Raw genomic sequence first — 23,068 nt, 5'->3', positions numbered from 1 at the left:
TCCGGAATTCGATCATATTTATTTTTCACACAAAAACAAATTATGATTTGGGAGAAGAATAGTACTAGAATAGACTCAAAACGACAAGCTTACGCATATCCTGCTGTTCTGCATCCCACAAGCAAAGCAAAGAATTATCCTCTGCTAGAAGCAGCTCACAACAGCCTGACAGTAGCACTCACTTTTTCATCCTATGTGGTCTCTCCACTTATGCCATCTTTGTCACCAACGAAAGCTACGAATCTAGCTACCAGTTTGCTCCATCACTCCAGAGATCGTATACTCCAGAAATTCTTGCGTGTTCATGTCATCATCGTCTCTCTCTAACCAATCTCAGTTAAGAACTCATGATTCTATATCCATGTTGTTAGCTTGATTCGCCACTCGAATACGAGCTATATAATACATGTCCGCGCGCTCGCATGGCGATCTCCTACAGTGCCGCGGCCGTGGATCGCTAGCTAGCTAGCCAACCAGACGAGCTCCTGGCCAGCGGCCATGGCGGGCGACGACATCACGGTGCACGTGGAGTGGCTGGCGCGCCGCCTGGCGCAGCAGCAGGAGGACGCGGCGGCGACGGAGCAGCACCGGATCATGACGACCACCCTCCGCGTGTCCCGCGTCCCCGACCACGTCCGCGAGCACAACCGGGACGCCTACACGCCGGGGCTCGTCGCCATCGGCCCGCTCCACGCCGCGGACCGCCGGCTTCGCGCCGGCTACCGGCTCAAGATGGCCTATCTCCACAGCCTCATCTCCCGCGGCCACCCGGACCCCGCACGCCACCTCGCCGTCATCGAGGGCTACGTCCGCCTCGTCGCCGGGCGCGAGCGGGAGGCCCGCGCCATGTACGCCGCCGAGGACGTCGACATGAGCGCCGAGGACTTGATCCAGATGCTGGTGCTCGACGGCTGCTTCATCATCGAGCACCTCGTCAACGTCTCCACGGGAGTAGAGGAGGCGTCGCTGCACGCCACGCCGTTCGGGCCCGTGCAGCTGTCCGTCGACCTCGTCCTGGCCGAGAACCAGATCCCGTTCTTCGTCCTCGTCGACCTCATCAAGAGCACCAGGCTGCCGGAGTTCTACAGAACGGAGTACCAGCCGGCGGACCTGCTCATGAAGCTGGTGATGTACTACCTCGCCGGCGAGAAGGGCCGCGACATGAGCGAGGGGCTGCCGGCCGCGAACGACGTCTGCCACATCCTGCACCTGCTCCACGCGATGGTCACCGCGGCGCGCACCGGGTGGGAGCCGCCGCCGCGGCTCCAGGACGCGGCGCCGGTGGAGATGATGCAGGAGGCGGCGCGGCTGCTGCGGCGCCTCCCGCTGCTGCTCCTGGTGCCGCTGCTGTACCCGATCCTGCCCGAGGAGAGCCGGTGGCGCGCGAGCTACGGGCGGGAGGACCTGCCGTCGGCGAGCGACCTGAAGCGGATGTGGGTGCGGTTCAACAAGGCGCGCGGCGGCAGCACGGGCAAGGCGCCCGCGGGCATCGCGTCGGTGCTTGGCCCGGTGCCGCTGGCCGTGGAGCTGGCGCACGAGGACCGGCTGCGCCTGCCGCAGCTGCGGATCGAGTTCCGGACGGCGCCGCTGCTGCTGAACCTGATGGCGTTCGAGCAGTCCGAGGACCAGCGTGCCGGGGACGTGTCGGCGTACGTGTGGCTCATGGCGAAGCTGGTGCAGTCGCCGGAGGACGCGGGGGTGCTGGTGGCGGCGGAGGTGGTGGCGTCGTCCGGGAGCGAGAGCAAGGAGGACGTGGCGCGGTTCTTCAAGCGCGTGGGCGCGGCGAGCGAGGCGGCGGCGGAGCTGGAGAAGAGCTACCTGGGCGAGACGCTGCACAAGCTGCGGGAGCGGAGCCAGCACCCGCTCTTCATGATGTGGGCGGACGTGAAGCGCAACTACTTCACCGTGCCATGGGCCGTCGTCGCCGAGTTCGTCGCCTTCATCACCTTCATCTCAACCATACTGCAGACCTACGGATCCTTCAAGCATTGACACTCCACGCCACACCAAAAATTCACTGAGTTAGCTGAATTCAACTATTTTTTTCTTGAAAAAAACAATTTTTATTTGTACGACGATTTATTTATTTATGATTTATCTTTCCGTTATTAAGGATCTAAACGCATGTTAGTTAAAGTTTTCCTTTTGATTGATAAACCTATGTTATATTTTAGTTGTGTCCAATCCAATTTATATAAGAATTGTATATTTGAACAATGAAATCTACGACTTTACAGTTCACAACATTTTCGTTTGAATCCATCTCGATACCAAAATAATGGATATAGGGCCTGCTTGGTTGGAAGCTAAATTTTGCCAAGCTAATTTTTGGGCAAGCCAAAATATGGGTACACGGTATTAGGGCAAGCCAATATTTTGGTAAGAGAATGAAGGTTGGTATTTTATTTGCTACCAACAAGAGAGAAACAATGTTGTGTTGCTAAAAATTTGGAGGGTATTGCCAAAATGTTGGCACCACACCAATTGAGTGCCAATTCTTTTGAAGTTGCCCTTATTTTGATTTGGCAAAGATTGGCTTGTAACCAAACAGGTCCATAATGTTTAGATTCACAAATATAGATCTGAACATTATATCAATTTTTTCCGTATCGAGACAACTTTCAATAAAAAAGTCATCATAAACCATAAAGTTGCAGAACTTTTTCCTCTACAACTTTCCTATAAACGAGTTGACCAAGACATGGTCTGCCATGTCCATGCCGCCGAACTGGTTCACCATCAGGTCCAGGTACCCGCGATCGTCGGTATCGGTCAAGAACGTCGGCAGGTCGCCTGGCCTGAGCCCGGCAGGGAGCCCGGGCAGGTCGAGCGGCGGCTCCACCCGACCGGCCCTGGCGTGCCCGTACGCCACGTCCACCGCGCACGACCGCGTGAAGAACGCCGCGCACGCGGCGCCGCCCCACCCGCTGCGCCCACGGCAGGAACGCGTCGTACACCAGCGCGCACACCGGCCGCCCCTGCGCGGCCTCAGACTGGAGGAGCTCACCCACGATTTCCGACCTGGCCGACTCCAGCCGGGCCGTGTACGCCTCGATCCCGCCAGCCTCGCCGAAGCCGCCGCGGTCGCAGCCGTCGGAGATGGCGGCGATGTGGACGGCTCCTCCCAGGGGCTGCTGGCCGCTCTAGCTGAGCACGAATCGGGTCATGGCCAGAGTGCACCGGACGCCGCGGTGTGCGGCGAGGCGCTTGCCGAACTGGAGGATCGGGTTGATGTGGCCTTGGCTCGGGTACGGGAGCAGGAGGGCGTGGATGCTGTGCTCTGAATCTCGCTCTGCCATGGTTGTTCACTGGTCTAGTGGGCTACGGCGTGCGTAAGGATGGCAACGGGGATGTACCCATCGGGTATCGTCGGAACATTCTCTTTCCCGCTACGGAGAATTCATCCCGTCCCCATCCCCGTTAACTATCTCGGGTATAGATTCTTGCCCATCCCCGTACTCATCGGGCATTAGTCGGGTAACAGATACCCGACGGGTACTGCATACCCGATAAACAAGGACACTTGGGGTCGTAGCTTTGCAATCGAAGACATTTCTTCTTCACCCGGGTATAAGTGTCGGAGTCTCGGAGATGCCGAGGAGAAGGAGCGAGGTTACGAGGAGGACGAGCAAAGGTGGTAGAGAGACCGAACTAAGGAAGCGAGGGGCACGAGCGCTCGTGAGGCAGGCGTGCTTATGCTGCTGGCGGAGATGGTGAGGAAAAATTAAACTAGGGTTCCTAGAACACACAAACTATATATATGATTGTTCAGATTTGGACCAAAATATCTATGTTGAGCTTCTTTGGGCCTAATACTCGCATGACAGCTCAAATAGTCGGGTTCCCCAACGGATAACAGGACGGGTAAACAGGGAACGTTCCCATACCTGCTATACCCGTCGTGGATGGATTCTTGCACATTTAGATGCCCGTGGGTAAAGATATGATCCCATCCACATCCCCTAATGGATCAAATACCCGTCGAGTATCGGGTATCGGGGCCCGTTGCCATCTCTAGGTGTGCGGGGGCAGTGCAACTACAACAGCAGGCCTTGCTGATTACTTTTTCAACCTACTCTGATTGAATGCATAAGCTTTAGTATACTCGGTTTCTGCGCCGAAATACTAGAAAATGATGACCGAGAGGCGAGAGTTCATGATTTGGTGGAAAATGGCGCTAGCTGTCATCTTACTGTAACATCAATTGGACATATTTTATTGTCTTTAAATAAAGTTACTCCCTCCATTTTAAATTATATAAGACGTTTTGACTTTTATAGGTGTCGGGGACCTAATACCGGGGGACCCGATGAGGTGGAACTGATAAACCATCGAACGTTGACACTTCCGATCAGACGAGAATGTTACTGCGTCTCTTGTCCAAAACGACAGGAGACTGGTTCCGCCTCGCCCGACCCCTGAGGGTCCGCCTCCGCCTCGCCCGACCCCTGAGGGTCCGCCTCCGCCTCGCCCGACCCCTGAGGGCCAAACTCCACCTCGCCCGACCCCGAGGGCTAGGCTCCGCCTCGCCCAACGGCCGAGGGCAGAATCCGCTTCGTTCGATCCCCCGAGGGCTAGGCTCCGCCTCGCCCGACAGCCGAGGGCAGACTCCGCCTCGCCCTACAAGTACGCCCTGCTCTATCATAAGGATGAGCACAGGGTACGACTTGACATTCGGGTCAAACACAACACCAAGGACCATGCCCTGCGCTACGGCAGGAAAAGTACCACCAGTATACGACGGGATAGGCGCTTTAGACCATTCCGACATTGCAGAGTCCAAACAGTATTATAGGCGCCGCCTTCAGCCCTTAGACACGGAACCCAACATAGACATGCGACAACCACTACGGTCTAGGGAGAGACTCGCTCCCTCTACAAGGACAAATGTACTGTCACCACGCCGTGGTCCTAAAGGAGCGGCGCTCGCTCCATGACCCCTTGGGCCCAATGGATCGGAGCACTCGCTTCGGCCTCCGGACGTCCTCTCCGATCGGAAAGCCTTGCCCAAAGCGCTACTTTTGACTCCGACCCCCACGTCCCTTCGACCAGGGCTCATAGGAACTAGACGGCGTGCGAAGAAAGGCAGAGCAAGGCTCATAAGTCAAAACCACTGTACCAGAGTCCATACCCTGCGTGGAGCAGTACTCTATAGCCATCCTGACATTCTACAATGGCATCGACAGTGTTGTAGGCACCTACCATTATCTGGTACCCGCCGGTATGGGCAACAAGACTCGGTAGACGTGGACAACAAGGCTCGGTAGCATACGCACCATTTCCCTCTCACTTATAAAGCCGTCCCCTTCATCTATAAAAGGGGTGGTGCTTCCTCCAACAAGGGGGGTGACTCTTGATAGATAAGTAGAACACACACGACACGACAGACACAGCTGAGCAGCGACCAAGCTCTCGGCAACCTTTTCGATCATTCCATCAGAGACTTGGGACTCGTCCCTCTCTCGACTATTTTGTACCCCCTACTATGAACCATTTTCAGTACTAATAACACGAGCAGCAGCAGCAAACTAGACATAGGGACATTCTGCCTGAACTAGTATAATCCTCGTGTCCTTTAGTGCACCATCCGGGCCTAACGCGCATCAATTATAAATTTACTTGCCGGTGTTTGTTTGAAACACCGACAGTTGGCGCGCCAGGTAGGGGCCCTTTGCGCATTCCAAATCAAGCCTCGAATGGCTAGCCACACAATCAGCTGGGTCCCGGGCGCACACGTGCGTTTCGATGACCTCGACTTCATTGTCACACTAGGAGGAGAGTTGGCGCTGGCCCACGTGGTCGTCCAGTCTCCCCCATCTGCCAACCTCAGCTACCGGAGGCTTGAGGGCCAGTCGGGCGTCTTCCTTGGACCCCAGCTGTCTAGAGAGGCCCCGCGCCGCATCACCCTCACTCCGGAACGCTCCACACGACGCGCCTCGACGGCGTTTCCGTTCAGTCTCCGTAACACCGCGGCAACCGTAAGCCACCTTGTGGCCCAGCGCGTGATCTTGTTTCCGACAAACAGCGAGTTCGTGGGGATGATCGAAAGCGTTACTAAATCCCTCCACGACCTCCTCGCAGAGGGCCTAGGGTCGGACTCTGGTTCTGACTCCGGTCGAGGGAGCCATCATCCCTCCCAGGAATGCTTCATGGTAGAAACCTTCGAGGGACATGTCGAAAGTGCCTCCGAGGAGGTCACCCCGGCGGGCAACTTCGGCGACGGAGCCAAAGGACGGGTAGTAGCCCCACCTCACGTAGGGGTGGAGCAGCTGGAAGCCCAAAACAGGAAATAGAAGAAACCGAACAGCAGCTTGTCCAAGAATACAAGAGGATCAATGAGGAGATCAGGTGCCGCGGAGATGGAGGACACGCACGCGCCGTGGCCCGCGACGTTGAAAGGTCCTAATGTCTAGAGGGGGAGTGAATAGCCTACTAAAAATTTCTACAACAACACTTAACAAAATGGTTAGACAATTATGAGGCGAAGCAAGTGTTGCGCTAGCCTACTCAAAAAAGCAAGCCACCTACCACAATTCTAGTTTAGATAGTATCTATTCACACAATAGCTATGATACTACTCTATGTTAGTGTGCTCTGAAAGGCTAACTAAAGAGCCACACTAACCAAGCAAGCAAGCTCTCACAACTAGCTACACTAAAGAGCTTGACAATTAGCTTGCGGTAATGTAAAGAGAGTGATCAAGAAGATTATACCACCTTGTAGATGAAGGAACCAATCAATCACAAGGATGAATAATAATGAAGACCAATCACCTTAGAATCAATGATGAACACAATGATTTTTTACTGAGGTTCACTTGCTTGCCGGCAAGCTAGTCCTCGTTGTGGCGATTCACTCACTTGGAGGTTCACGCGCTAATTGGCTTCACACGCCAAACCCTCAATAGGGTGCCGCACAACCAACACAAGATGAGGATCACACAAGCCACGAGCAATTCACTAGAGTACCTTTTGGCGCTCCGCCAGGGAAAGGTCAAGAATCCCTCACAATCACCACGATCAGAGCCAGAGACAATCACCACTCTCTGCTCAACGATCCTCGCTGCTCCAAGCCGTCTAGGTGGTGGCAACCACCAAGAGTAACAAGTGAAATCCACAGTGAAACATGAATACCAAGTGCCTCTAGATGCAAACACTCAAGCAATGCACTTGGATTCACTCTCAATCTCACTATGAAGATGAATCAATGATGGAGATGAGTGGGAGGACTTTGGCTAAGCTCACAGGTTGCTATGTCAATGAAAATGGCCAAAGATATGAGTCATAGCCGGCCATGGGGCTTAAATAAAAGCTCCCACAAAATAGAGCCGTTGTACCCCTTCACTAGGCACACTACGCTCTGACCGAACGCTCCGGTCATACTGACCGGACCCTGGACTCAACGTCTGGTCCACTGATTATTGCCACGTGTCACTCTAAGTTAAAACTGAATCATCAGATCACAATGGCTAAGTGCTGACCGGACGCTCTGGCAAAACTGACCGAACGCTGGAGCCTCAGCGTCCGGTCGAGTATAGTAAGTGTCAAAATCCGTTTTTCTTCCGGACACATCCGGTCCACCTTGACCGGACACAGCTCAGCGTTCGGTGATATACCCTAGCTACTGTACCGCCAAGTCAGCGCGATCGGACGCAGGCAGTCAGCGTCCGATGCATTCAGATCCAGCGTCCGGTCACTTGATCGACGCTGGCATCTCCTCTGTCTTCTTCTCCCTTGCTCAAATATGCTAACCACCAAGTGTATCACCTTGTGCACATGTGTTAGCATATTTTCACAAACATTTTCAAGGGTGTTAGCACTCCACTAGATCCTAAATGCATATGCAATGAGTTAGAGCATCTAGTAGCACTTTGATAACCACATTCCAATACGAGTTTCACCCCTCTGAATAGTATGGCTATCAAACCTAAATGTGATCACACTTTCTAAGTGTCTTGATCACTAAAACAAAATAGCTCCTACAAATTATAACTTTGCCTTGAGCTTTTTATTTTTCTCTTTCTTCTTTTCAAGTTTAAGCCCTTGATCATCACCATGCCATCACCATTGTCATGCTATGATCTTCATTAGCTTCTCCACTTGAAGTGTGCTACCTATCTCATGATCACTTGATAAACTAGGTTAGCACTTAGGGTTTCATCAATTCACCAAAACCAAACTAGAGCTTTCAATCTCCCCCATTTCGGTAATTGATGACAACCCTTATATAAAGATATGAATTGAAATTCAATTGAATCCATGTTGCTTGCCCAAGCATATTTACCATATATAAAAGGATATGGACAAGTTTCATGAACCCCAAATGGTAGCAATTGCTTCCCCTACATATGTGCTAAGAGTTTGGATTGAAGCTTGCACATATGCTTAGATAGGAAATATAGGAGTCAATGTCTACCAAATGATGCTAAGGTATAAGAGATGGACCTTTGAAGCGTGATACCAATCGGAGTGCACCAATATACCATCCTTAGCACCATGGTTAGCTCAATATCATTTGGAAACATACTTTAGAAAGATACCACTTGTAAAGACTTACTTGGAAATGAAAGTTATCTAGTGATTTCATTTCATCATTCAATCTTACAACTAACATTCATCACACAAGCATGGATGTTTAAATTTAATACTTGTGACATGCAAGCAAACATATGAAATGCATATTCAAATGCACCATACAAGTTCATGAGCTTGCTCCCCCTACTTGTGTGCTCAAAATTTTAATTGATCCCTTTCCTTTGTCATATCTCTCCCCCTGTGTCATATATCAAAATATCTTTATGTTTTACTCCCTTTATGATATTTCTTCCCCTTTTTCACTATCTTTGCTACTATCTTTGTTTCTCTCCCCCTTTGTCATCAATGACCACAAAGGTTCTAAATATAGATAGTATTATTTGTAGGGTCGAGATTATCAATGTCAATCAATGGGGTGAGGATCATTGTCCTGATTTTGGTTCAAACTAGAATATATGCCAAAGATATTTAACCCGGTTTGATCCAAGGACAAGCTTCTTCACACCTCCAAATAAGGGTTATCTTGTACCATGTTGAGTTAAACACTTAGAGCTCATTTTCTAGATCAAACACTAGGTTTACAAGCCGATAAACATGTCATATGCTATCACTAGATCAAGTCAAGCATAGAAGCAATAGTGATATCATATAAACATCAAATTCATATGATTTTCATGAATAAGCCTAATAAAATAGAACCACTTGAAAGGTCCTAATAAGATTGAAAATATGACTAGATGCACTAAACATGTCCTTAGCAAGGATGTATGCCATGCCAATCAACTTTTACCTTGGATTGCTCGAAGAAGAGGCATGTCATATGAGTGGGGGTGCATCAACACATATTTGAGAAATCCAATATATTCAACTCATTCCTTAGCTTGTAAAACCTTTTCTCATCCAATGGCTTGGTGAATATATCGGCAAGTTGATCTTCGGTGCCTACACTCTCAATGCAAATGTTCCCTTTTTGTTGATGATCTCTTATGAAATGGTGGCGGACATCAATGTGCTTTGTTCTTACATGTTGAACCAAATTGTTTGTCAATTTGATTGCACTCTCATTGTCATAAAGCAATGGCACTTTCTTGAACTTGATTCCAAAGTCACTCAAAGTGGCCTTCATCCAAAGTACTTGTGCACAACAAATACCGGCGGATATATATTTGGCTTCGGCGGTTGATAATGCAATACTATTTTGCTTCTTTGATGACCATGAAACAAGTGATCTTCCCAACAATTGACATGTGCCCGATGTGCTCTTCCTTTCAACCTTGCATCCCTCATAATCCGAGTTGAGTAACCAACTAGCTCAAACTTTGCTCCTTTGGGATACCACAAACCGACATTTGGTGTATGCTTCAAGTACCTTAATATCCTCTTTGTAGCCTTCAAATGACTTTCCCTTGGTGAGGCTTGAAATCTTGCACACATGCATACACTAAACATGACATCCAGCCTTGATGCGGTCACATAGAGTAGGCTTCCAATCATAGACCGATACAACTTTTGATCCACCATGTTTTCACTTGCATCACTATCCAAGTTGCCATTGGTTCCCATTGGTGTGCTAATGACTTTGCTATCAATCATTCCAAACTTCTTGATCATGTCCTTGATGTACTTGCGTTGACTCACAAATGTATCATTCTTTAATTTCTTGATTTAAAGACCAAGGAAGTAATTCAACTCTCCAATCATGGATATCTCAAACTCATTAGCCATCATCTTTCCAAACTTATCACAAAAATCTTGATTTGTTGATCCAAATATGATGTCATCTACATAGATTTGCAATATAAATAGATCTTTTCCAATCTTCTTGATGAAAAGAGTGGTGTCAACCTTGCCCATTATGAACCCTTTAGAGAGGAGGAAGTCCCTCAATCTCTCATACCATGCTCTAGGTGCTTGCTTCAAGTCATACAATGCCTTCTTCAACTTGTATACATGATTGGGCTTCTTATCATCTTCAAAACTGGGAGGTTGCTCTACATATACTTCTTCATTGATGTAGCCATTGAGAAATGCACTCTTAACATCCATTTGATAGAGCTTGATGTTGTGGGCACAAGCATAGGCTAGCAAGATTCTTATTGCTTCCAATCTAGCAACCGGGGCATATGTTTCTCCAAAGTCAAGACCTTCAACTTGTGTATAGCCTTGTGCTACCAATCTTGCTTTCTTCCTTACTACTGTCCCATCTTGATCTTGCTTGTTTCAAAAGACTCATTTGGTTCCAATTACATTGTGTCTCTTTGGTCTTTCTACCAACTCACATACTTGATTTCTTGTGAAGTTATTCAATTCTTCATGCATAGCATTCACCCAATCAACATCCTTCAAAGCTTCATCTATCTTCTTTGGTTCAATGGATGACACAAATGAGAAGTGTTCACAAAATGATGCCAATCTTGATCTTGTTTGTACACCTCTTGAAATATCACCAATTATAGTGTCCAAAGGATGATCTCTTGCAATATTTGTTGGTTGGAGTATTGGAACTTGATTGCTTGCACTTGCTTGATCATTGGGTTGAGATGATGTACTAGCCACTTGATCTTGTTCATTTTCATGAGATCCACTTGCACTAACTTGATTTGTATCATCTTGCACATTTGAGTTAGAGAGCACTTGCACTTGATCATCTTCATTATCATTCACTTGTCTAGGCCTCAATTCACCAATATCCATATTCTTCATGGCATTTGAAAGTTGAATGCCTCTAACATCTTCCAAGTTCTCATCTTCTACTTGTGAACCCTTGGTTTCATCAAATTCAACATCATGAACCTCCTCAAGAGTACCAATATCCAAATTCCAAACTCTATATGCTTTGCTTATGGTGGAATAGCCAAGTAGGAATCCTTCATCACATTTCTTGTCAAACTTGTCCAATCTTGTGCCTTTCTTCGAGATATAGCATTTGCAACCAAAGACCCAAAAATATGCAATATTGGGCTTTCTACCATTCAAGAGCTCATATGGTGTCTGTTGACACCGTTTTTTGCACGTGTTAAAATATTTGGAGTGGACTAATCGGTAAGGGGAAAGTTACTGTATAACTTTGATAGCCGATGAAAGCCAGCTTGTAAAGATGGTTGCCGACAGCTGGTGATGCCGATGAAGGGAGGCTTGAAGACTATTGCCGATGAAACAAGGAGTATGCTGATGAGGGAAGACTTGAAGACTATTGCCGATGGAACAGGGGGTATGCCGATGGGAAGAAGGACAGTGAGATTTCCATCGTAATTAAGGCGGACAGGGAAATAGATAGGAGTTGATTTCCTTTTCTATATTTGTTAGAGTATGATTCATGTAAGAGTCACGTGTTTCCCTAGATATGGGCTTGGTGTCCTAGTTGTGTTTAGTTGTGTCTCTTTAGATCAGGGTATAAATATGGAGTGAGGGGCAATGTAAATACATATACCAATCAATATCAAAACCAATTTTTACTCCTATTTGCATCTACTTACTTTTCGGCGACTTCGTCAATTTGCATTATTTTCTCTTTACGAGTTCTCATTGATTCGGCGAGCTGCATCGCTTCAGTGCGACCTTCGGCGATCCTCGAGTTCCGCGTGAGTACCTCTTGGCCGTGACTTCCGGGGCGTATCGCTGTTGTCAGGACCAAAGTGCTCGTATCTTCATCCTTGTCGATTAACAGGTCAAATCGACTGGCACGCCTTGGATACCGATTCGGGTATTAGCCCTTTGTGTTTGCAGATCCACTTTTGCATCAACACATCTTTTGGCACGCCCGGTGGGACAAATCAATCCGATCAATATGTTCAATTCCGAGATCGATGCGGGGAACATTATCGCGGTATCAGAAGAAGATCTTAAAGAAGAACAGAGGCAGGCTATAGAAAAGGCCGTAGAAGAATACAGGCAGCTTTGTCTGAAATCGTTTAGCCTGAACAAAAGTGGACAAGTTATCCAGAAGCAAGATTTGCCGTTGCCTCGGTAGGTTACCTTTGACTCCAACCCTGGTAAACTTCAAGAGATGGTTAATTCTGTGGTAAATCATGCTTTGATTAATCATTCCAATGTGTTGTCCAATACTGTTCATAATGCTGTGGTTCGAACTCTCAAAGAAGGATAAGCGTCACCGTATTATGTTGGGCCTGCCTATCACCAACCAGAGCCGGCATCTGTCAATACTCCATCGGCTCCCTTGGCCGTTGTGGGTATAGAAGTTACTTCTTCTCTAGTATCGGCAGGCTTACCTAATATTCAATCTACACCGATACGATCAGATCCGGTACTACCAGGAGGACGAATTCAGCTTAGTACAGATCTATCGGCATCAGCTATGTCAGGCCCTGTGTCTCAGAATAGCCAGATTCCTACTAATTGGTGGGGATATGGTATGCCTCCGGAGTCATCTGCTTTCAATCCTGGATTACCTCAAATGTTTGACGCAGTAGGTAAAGCTCCTATACCATCGGCTGTTTCGCCGATGGCCCAAGTGCCTCAATATGCCACAACTACTACTGTGCAACCAACTCCAAGAGGTTTCCAAATGCCTTTGGTTCAAACGCCCAGTTCAAATCCATCGGCAAGCTTACTGCCGATACAGCAGAAAGCCCCTGTTATGAGTCAAACTAGGGTTCAGTTTATGCCTCAAGCTGGTTATAATTATCCAACAATGTCAGCAAATTACTAGCCATCGGTGAGTTTTGTACCGATGGGTTCTAATAATGGTTGGTCAGGACAGTTACCTGTTCAACACACAGTTCAGCAAAATCAACAGATTGCAGGGATTCGACAAGGTTATATGCAAGCTGGTGTTCAGAATCAAGCATCGGCAGCTCAGCCGATGAATCCTTTCCAACAGGTTAATGGACCACAAGTAATGGCAAATATGCCGATTGCTGGAGATCGTGGGCCACAAAGATATGTGGAAGGATATCAGCAGGTACCTCCTGTAGAAATTCAGCCAGTTCGTCAGCAGGAAGCTGATGCTTTTTGGGCCGATAGGATAGCAGAAATTATGAAGGATCAGTTTGGGATAAAGCCCAAGGTCAATACTTATTCTTATCGGACTCCATATCCTCCTGCATATGATTTAATTCCTCTCCCAAATCGGTACAAGGTACCAGATTTCACTAAATTCTCCGGGCAGGATGATACATCAACAATGGAACACGTCAATCGCTTCATTATCCAATGTGGAGAGGCAGCTAGCAGAGATGAATTAAGAGTTCGATTATTTTCATCATCTTTGTCTGGATCGGCATTTACGTGGTTCATTTCATTACCACCAAATTCTATTATTACCTGGGCTGATCTAGAAAAACAATTTCATAAGTATTTCTTTGCTGGAATCCATGAAAAGAAGCTTACCGATTTAGTAAAATTGAGACAGCACAATGATGAATCGGTAGAGAGCTTTGTGCAAACATTACGAGATGTAAAAAAATAAGTGCTACAGTCTGGTGCTGGATGATCGGTAGCTTGCCGATCTGGCTTTCCAAGGGTTATTGCCACATCTTAAAGACAGATATGCTTCTCAGGAATTTGAAAGCCTCAGTCATCTTGTGCAAAGGATCTCCGATCAAGATACTAGGGTTTTTGAACCTAAAAAGAATTGGAGTAAAAAGGTATCATTTGTTGAAGAAGTAGGAGATTCTGATTCTGATGAAGAACCAGTTATCGGCTTAGCTGAGTGGGTTAAGAATAAAAAGCCAATATCTTGTCCCTTTGGTCAAAAAGAGTCAGAAAAGTTTACCTTTGATATCACCAAGGCTGACAAAATATTTGATCTTCTGCTTCAAGAGGGCCAAATTAAGCTGTCACCTAATCATGTGATCCCATCAGCAGAAGAGTTGAAGAAGATCTTGTACTGCAAATGGCACAATGCAACTTCACACAGTACAAATGAATGCAAGGTGTCCAGGCAACAGTTACAATCGGCTATTGAATCTGGGAGAATTAAGTTTGGTACTTCTAATGCCCAAAGGCCGATGAAAATTGATCAACACCCCTTTCCAGCAAATACGTTGGAGGCCAAAGGGAAGACCAAGGTATTGACGTCCGAGGCTGCTGAGAAAAACGCATCAGTGGATCCCCAACATCGGATAACTACCGATGATGCAAGAAGTAAGGGATTGCTGGGAGAAAGCAGTAGTCCAAAAAACCTCCTCGACCTGGCATTGTGATTACTCATCGAAGGCAGCAGGAGGGTTGGCATCAACGTAATGATCGATATCGACAACAGCAAGAAGAAAAACATCGGGAAGAATGGCATCGGCATAAAGATCATTGGAGGTGCCCGTTTTTTATCCATTGCTGGGAAGAAGGTATTAAATTGCCAACTGTTGAAAATTACCCTGAGTGCAATGGTTATTATGGGGTCAATCGGTCAGAAAGAAGATTTCAACCTGGCAATTGGGGTTTATTTATCAATGAGCCGATTAGAAGCAGAGCATCAGTACATGATCGGCTGGGGGGCAGACTTAGTGTACATGAAAGGCTTGGTAAACGCGCTGGATGTTTTCCGAGGAATCAAGAGGAGCTTGAGGAAATGGCAAATGCAAGAGTTCCCGATGAGGAAATATTCTACAGGGACCCTAATATACGCCGTGTGGAATCGACTAGGATCTTAAGGCTTTGTTTGTGAAGGGCAGAGTTGATGGGCAGCCTGTGTCTAAGGTACTTATTGATGGAGGGGCTGCGATTAATATTATGCCTTATGTGATGTATCAGAAACTTGGTAAGGGAGATCAAGACTTGACCAAAACCGATATGATGCTGAAAGATTTTGAAGGCAATGTGTCGCCGGCTAAAGGGGCAGTATGCGTTGAATTGACCATCGGCAGCAAAACCTTACCGACGACGTTCTTTGTTATTAACGGCAAGGGTGCATATAATCTGCTTCTAGGGAGGGATTGGATTCATGCTAATTGTTGTGTTCCTTCTACAATGCATCAATGCCTCGTACAGTGGATTGGAGATAAGATTGAGGTTGTCCCTGGTGATTCTTCTTATATCATCGCATCGGCAGAATCAGATACTTATGAGCGAACTAAATGCATATCAGGAAAAGTTTGGGAAAAAGAGTTCCTTAGAGTTGCTGATTATGAAATTCCACCGATCCAAGCAGTCGGTTCTGAAGAAGAATTTTAATGGATAGGTTTACCGATGATGGAAAATTAGGTCAAGGGTTCACATCGGCAGATGATTTAGTAGAAGTAGATATCGGTAATGGCGATAGGCCAAGACCTACTTTTATTAGTGCTAAGTTAGATTCCAAGTGTAAGCAGCAAATAATTGATGTGTTAAAGGAGTATAAAGATTGTTTTACTTGGGATTATACTGAGATGCCTGGATTAGACCGATCGGTAGTTGAACATCGGTTACCTATCAAATCTGGATTTCGGCCACATCAGCAGCCAGCGCGTCGATGCAACCCTAATATACTTCCTGATATTAAGGCCGAAATAACTAAATTAATTGAGGCAAAGTTTATTCGGCAGTGTCGATATGCAGAGTGGATCTCTAACGTGGTTCCTGTTTATAAGAAAAATGGAAAACTTCGTGTTTGTATTGACTTCAGGAATCTCAACAAAGCCACACCGATGGATGGCTATCCAATGCTGATTGCTAATTTATTGATTGATGCTGCAGCCGGACATCAGATTATCAGCTTTATGGATGGTAATGCAGGCTACAATCAAATATTCATGGCTGAAGAAGATATTCCCAAGACTGCTTTCAGATGTCCAGGTCATGTAGGGTTGTTTGAGTGGGTAGTCATGACGTTTGGCTTGAAAAATGCCGGTGCTACTTATCAGAGAGCTATGAACTTTATTTTTCATGAATACATCGGCACATTAGTGGAGATCTACATTGATGATGTGGTGATTAAATCTAGAGATATCACAAAACATCTAGCCGATCTGCGAAAGATACTGGAGTGTACAAGGAAGCATGGATTGAAGATGAATCCTAATAAATGTGCATTTGGCGTATCGGCAGGTCAATTCTTGGGTTTTATGGTGCATCAGCGGGGCATCGAAATCAGTAGGAAGTCTATTGATGCAATTAACAAGGTGGTTGCTCCTGCCAATAAGACTGAATTGCAATCTTTGATCGGTAAGATTAATTTCATTATAAGATTCATATCTAATTTGTCGGGTAAGATCAAGGCTTTCAGTCCATTACTTAAATTAAAAGCCGATCAGGAATTTGTATGGGGAGCTGAGCAGCAGTTAGCCCTCGATGAAATTAAGAAATATTTAACAAATCCTCCAGTGCTAGTTCCACCACAACACGGGAAGCCTTTCAGGTTATATTTATCAACTGATGATACAGTTATCGGTTCAGCTCTTATTCAAGAATTTGAAGGGAAAGAACGTGTTATTTATTATTTGAGCAGAAGACTAGTGGATGCTGAGACGAGGTATTCGGCCATCGAAAAATTATGTCTATGTTTATACTTTTCGTGTGTCAAATTAAGGCATTATTTGTTATCTGCCGAATGTACGGTCATATGCAAAGACGATGTAGTCAATCATATGCTGTCGATGCCGATATTAAGTGGTAGAATCGGTAAGTGGATTTTAGCATTATCAGAATTTGAACTACGTTACGAATCAACTAAGGCAGTTAAAGGGCAAGTGATGGCTGATTTGGTCACTCAGCATTATGATTCAGTGGACTCTTTGGAAGTTGCTCCCTGGACACTTTTCTTCGATGGGTCCACATGTGGTGAAGGAGCAGGTATCGGCATTGTGTTAATTTCACCTCAAGGAAGGAAGTATGAGTTTTCATTGCCGATTGTTGCTACGTCGACGAATAATCAGGCTGAATACCAAGCCTTGGTAAAAGGGTTAGAATTACTGAAAGAGATACGTGCCGATGCTGTTGAAATCTTTGGTGATTCTATGCTAGTTATAAATCAATTGGCTGGACTTTATGAATGCCGAAGTGAAGCTTTGATTTCGTATTATGAAAAATGTGTGCAATTGTTGAAAGGATTTAGGGATTTTCGTCTTGAACATATCCCTCGATTGCATAATGAGGAAGCTAATCGACTAGCTCAGCATGCTTCAGGGTATCAACTTATTCAGGAAGTGCTAACATCGGCAGTTAATACCGATGACTGGAGAAAGGAGATTGTCGATTATTTAAAGGATCCATATAAAAAGGTTGAAAGACGTGTAAGGTTCCAAGCTACCAAGTATGTGCTCCTCGATGATGAATTATATTATCGAACTATAGATGGAGTTTTACTCAGATGTGTTGGTAGTGATGAATCAAAAACTTTGATGGGTGAAATTCATGAAGGAGTGTGTGGTGAGCATCAATCGGCTTTCAAGATGAAGTGGATGATCAGAAGGAATGGATACTATTGGCCGACTATTCTTGAAGATTATTTTAAATATTTTAAAGGGTGTCAGGGATGTCAAAAGTTTGGTAATATTCAAAGAGCGCCTGCATCGGCTATGAACCCTATAATCAAACCGTGGCCGTTCCGGGGATGGGCTATTGATCTCATTGGTCAGATTTATCCGCCATCAAGTAAGGGACATAAATTTATTCTGGTTGCTACCGATTATTTCACAAAATGGGTTGAGGCAATTCCTTTGAAAAAGGTGACATCGGTTAACATGATTGATTTTGTGAAAGAGCATATTGTTTACCGATTTGGTATTCCTGAGACTATCACTACCGATCAGGGCACTATGTTTACGTTAGGAGAATTTGATGAGTTTGCTGTAAGTATGGGAATTAAAGTTTTAAATTCTTCTCCATATTATGCTCAAGCTAATGGTCAAGCTGAGGCTTCTAACAAAGGGATCATCAAACTCATTAAGCGCAAAATTGAAGAAAATCCTAGGAGGTGGCATACAGTATTAAATGAAGCCTTATGGTCATATCGGATGTCATGTCATGGTGCAACCAAAGTAACGCCTTATTAGTTAGTATATGGACACGATGCAGTATTGCCTTGGGAAATTAAAATTGGCTCTAGACGAATATGTTCTCAAGATCAGCTGACAGCCGATGATTATAATACTCTTATGAAGGATGAGTTGGAAGATGTGGCGGGTCATCGGTTAAGGGCTTTAGTTAGCATCGAAGAAAATAAGAAAAGAGTAGCCAGATGGTATGACAAGAAGGTGAAGATAAAGGAGTTTGCCGATGGAGATCTGGTCTGGAAATTGGTTTTACCGATTGGGACCAAAAGTTCAAAATTTGGAAAGTGGTCTCCTAATTGGGAAGGTCCATATCGGATAAATCAGTCTGTTCCTGGTAACGCATATATTCTAGAAACCCTCGAAGGGGTTGTGTTTCCTAGAGCATTAAATGGAAAATATTTAAAGAAATATTACCCTAGTATCTGGATGGATGCATAAAAGTATAAGTGCCGATAACAGTCCTATCGGCTGGAATTACGCAAGGATGTCAATGTCTCGTAAAGTGCCGATACAATAAACAAGATTACAAGTTCAACAAGGATTGGATAGCTAATATCGCACGCAGACGAATTTGCTCGGCTTCCACCATTTCTTTGATATCGTCATCGGCAGTACCCTCCACGGGCTTGAGTTTTTTCTTCATGGCCAAAGCTTTGCGAGCCTGGATATCTCTTTCTTGCTGAAGGGTTTTGATGGCGTTGGGTAGCTGGCTTTCTTCTTGTTGAGCATGAGTTAAAGCTGCCTCGATTTCCTTCAATTCAGCCAATAGAGCCATCTTCCTTGCTGATAAATCCAAGATTTTCTGCTTAAGTTCAGCACCCGAAGTCTGCAAGTTGCCGATGCCCTTGTGCTTCTCATCGGCAATTTGTTTCAGTTGTAGCATCTCTTCCTTGAGTTGAGCCTGAGCTGCTCTATCGGCAATACGTTGGGCAGCCCGTTGATATTGTAATTGGCGACTCTCTAAATGGGATGCTGGGAAGAGTACTTCTTCAACATCGGCAGGGACCTGGCCACGGATTGTTTTGAAAATTGCCTTTGCGGGGTCCGAGTCATCTACCAGTTGGGCGGTATCCTGCTGTAGCAAGTTCAGGAGAGCTTCCAACCTGGACTTAGTTTCTGCCGATATTGTTCCCAGTACAAGGGAAGAACTTGTTTCCTCTCCATCATCGTCAGAGATGTCAATAGCGAAGGAGAATAGGCTGTTTGGGGAGTCTTGTTCCTGAGAAAAAGAAAAGGAGGTCGGTTAAGGATAAGTATTGTAAATCAGCTAGGTTAATCGGTTTACCTGTTTCAAGGCAATTTCCTGTGCTTGACTGGAAGAAACAACCTGGAGTGTGTTGTGTGAGGGATCGGCTGAGCTTGCCGATGGGATGTCCTCTGTGACTTCATTAGTGGTTGGCTCTTGAGGTATGATGACCGATGACATTGGGGCAGATGTAGGGATCGGCATGGACCTTTGTCGTTTTGGCTGTGCCTCGGCATCTGTTAAAGCTTTGCGCTTTGCTTGGGCATCGGCAACGATTGGCTGGGGGGCATCGGCACTTGTTGGTTGTGAAGCTTGGACGTCTGGTACGCTTGCCGATGTACCCAATTGTTGCTGCAAAACAAGTGTAAGGTATGATATTTAACGGATAAAATGAGAAGTCAAGAGAATACCTCTGAAGGTTTGTCAAAAGAAGTGGTGCTTGATATTGGAGGAATTGCCGATGACGATCCAGTGGCAGCTCTTACCCCCTGGTGATTAATGTTAATATAGTTTGTAATCGGTATAAGTAGAAATAAACAAGGTTGTTACCTTGAATGCCTTGACCAAGGTTGTAGCAGCAGCCGATGGAGTGGCCCTAGCTGTAGCCAATCTGGACTTAGAGGTGATGGTCTTAGTATGGATCTTCTGGTGGGTCAAAGCAGTTAAGGTGGGGGCGTTGTAGCCGATCGGTGATATCGGGGAAATAGGCTGAAGATCGAAGGGTTTCCCACTTTTGCTCACCGATGGTGCTGGGTTGTTAACCTATCATGAGAGAGTCAGTTACTGATATATGTAGGGAAAAAGCAAAAAGGAGTTAAAAGAAACTTACTGCGTCGTCAGGGATGGCATATTCAAGGTCGATCATGTGCCGATATGTATGAGCAGAAGTTGCAAACAGTTGTTCCTTCCACTCTCGCCACCATTGCTTGTATGACTCGGTGATGAAGGATACTGGCGTCCAGGTGGATATATCGACATCTGTGATATCGGCATCGGGGGAGAGTTGTACCACCTTGTTCCAATCTGTTCCACAGGTGATTGTTTCCCTAGGTTTGATCACATCGGCAAAGCAAAGTTTGATTGGCAGTTGCCCAAAAGCCAATTGACGGGATACTGCCGATGGGTTGTAAAATTCATATGAAATGTTGGTGTTTTTCCCGCTACCAAATGTATTCACTGGAATTGCCCTGGGAGTAATGATGGCCATCATGAGTTCCTTATCCTGATTCAGGGTGTCATCGGCAAAGTTGAAAAGAAGGGAAAATCTATTGTCCTCATCAATATAAGGTACCCAGGCCCTATGATCACGAGAAAGACCATTGTAGAAGTTTTGGAAGAATCTACCGATCTGGTCTTCATTGGCCTCTGTTCCGGGAAGGACAATTATGGCTTCACCAAAATTAAGAGGTGAGCGTGTTGCCGATTCATCATCCCCAAGCACATGGTCTTCAGCAATTTCTCGTGGGAATTGTTGGGCAAAAAAGTCCCATTGCAAGCGTTTGTGCATATGGGCATTCAGCCACATATTGATAAACCACCACGGGCCTCCTAGGTTGCCGATGGGTTCGCCAAGCAGAAGTTTCTGAGACACTTGATGAAGAAAATGATAAGTGGAGCTCAGAAGGTATCGGCCAAGAGGAAACCTTACGCCATTAGCCAAAAGTTCAGCTGCGGGGAGGAAGGCGTTGGTTGGTCCTACTGATCGACCACAGAAAATAAATTTTTCTAACCACATATTCAAGAATGTGGCATGTTCCCTCTGGTTAAGTGTCCCAGTCTTCTGGTATTCTTGAATGTATCCCGTCCAACCGCCGATGTTGCGGGTATTCACCCTATATTCAGATTTTCTACCATAAATGGAGCCTTCATCGGTAGTTGAAATATCCAAGCCAGTGAGCATGTAGACATCGGCAAGTGTAGGAGTAGCTGGGCCATGTCCAAACATAAAAGTGTTTGTTGTGTCTGACCAGAAGTAAGCAGCTGCAATCATCATTAATTCATTCTTCTGCATATCGGCAATAGATAACCTAATGCATTGGTCTAATTTTCGTTCTGCCCAGTATACTTGCATCGATCTATTAACCTTCAAGTATCAATCTTTCCACCCTTTGGTGGTTTTGGGCCAAGATCGGAATGTGTCTTTCCATAAATTCAGAGAGAAATTTTGGGCTCTAAAGGGGATTCTGTTAACTTCTGCATTAATCAGATCGGTTGGATCTGGGTTGCCCATTGGTCCTAGGCATTGGACATGCGGCTGGTCGGTTGGAATAACTAATTTGTTGCGCAGTTCCTAAGTTTGAAGGATCCGGAGAACAAAAGAAAGGAAAAATCACCAACTGTATGGATTTGCAAAAACTAGGGGAATCAAAGTAAAGGTAATGGAAGAGGAGCGAACCGCGGGGACGTCGAAGTTGATTGCCATTATCTTGAAGAAGATGAAGGCACGAGCAGGAGACTTGAGGTAACGCTGGAGAAGGGTTCTTGTTGGTTGAGGTCGTGCAGTGGTTCGTCGGAGTCGCCGCCAGAAAGAGAAAATGTCAAAGATTGGAGTCTGAGGGTAGAAGACAAGTGTTCTGGAGGAATCTATTTATAAGCCGCTTGGAGTAGGGGTATTTTGGACTTATCTCTATGCCGCGCGCATGTAGGTCGAAGTGGTTCAGATGGATATGGTAACTGTTTGCACGATGATCAGGGGATTGTACAGATGGGTTGATGGCAAGTAATCATGACTTGGAAGAGATATCGGTACAGGATATTTTAATTCTGAAAATGACAGCATTATCATGTTAAGATCTTGCCGATGGGTTATTGTTTCGGTATCTTAACCATAATCAAGGCAAGAGTGGTTGGCGATTGTGCGATATTTACTGAAGTGCGTGAATCGGGATTAGATTTGATTGGATTTGATAACAGATCAGGTTTTGGCTTGGAGAATGAGTTACGGTAATCTGGAGTAAATTTCGGAGCATTAATGGTTTTATACTCCGAAATTGGGGGGCATGTGTTGACACCGTTTTTTGCACGTGTTAAAATGTTCGGAGTGGACTAATCGGCAAGGGGAAAGTTACTGTATAACTTTGATAGCCGATGAAAGCCAGCTTGTAAAGATGGTTGCCGACAGCTGGTGATGCCGATGAAGGGAGGCTTGAAGACTACTGCCGATGAAACAAGGAGTATGCTGATGAGGGAAGACTTGAAGACTATTGCCGATGGAACAGGGGGTATGCCGATGGAAAGAAGGACAGTGAGATTTCCATCGTAATTAAGGCGGACAGGGAAATAGATAGGAGTTGATTTCCTTTTCTATATTTGTTAGAGTATGATTCATATAAGAGTCACGTGTTTCCCTAGATATGGGC

At 45.9% G+C, this 23,068-nt stretch overlaps 1 protein-coding gene and 1 pseudogene across 1 annotated transcript; one reads left to right on the top strand and one right to left on the bottom strand.

Moving 5' to 3' along the window:
• The first annotated feature begins 459 nt into the window (after positions 1-459).
• LOC136509947 (UPF0481 protein At3g47200-like) lies at positions 460-1,992 on the top strand. Its single transcript, XM_066504529.1, has one exon. The coding sequence runs from the start codon at positions 499-501 to the stop codon at positions 1,990-1,992; it is 1,494 nt and encodes a 497-aa protein (XP_066360626.1). The 5' UTR covers positions 460-498.
• A 676-nt stretch (positions 1,993-2,668) lies between these two features.
• On the bottom strand, positions 2,669-3,299 carry LOC136510397 (UDP-glucosyltransferase UGT13248-like; annotated as a pseudogene).
• Between the last annotated feature and the right edge of the window lie 19,769 nt (positions 3,300-23,068).

This window comes from Miscanthus floridulus, chromosome 16 (assembly GCF_019320115.1).
Source record: "Miscanthus floridulus cultivar M001 chromosome 16, ASM1932011v1, whole genome shotgun sequence".
NCBI classification, from domain to species: domain Eukaryota; kingdom Viridiplantae; phylum Streptophyta; class Magnoliopsida; order Poales; family Poaceae; genus Miscanthus; species Miscanthus floridulus.
This window is presented reverse-complemented; position numbering and strand designations above follow the sequence as displayed.

Coding starts and splice junctions, on each gene's coding strand:
- LOC136509947 (XM_066504529.1), top strand. CDS start 499: ATGGCGGGCGACGACATCACGGTGCACGTGGAGTGGCTGGCGCGCCGC.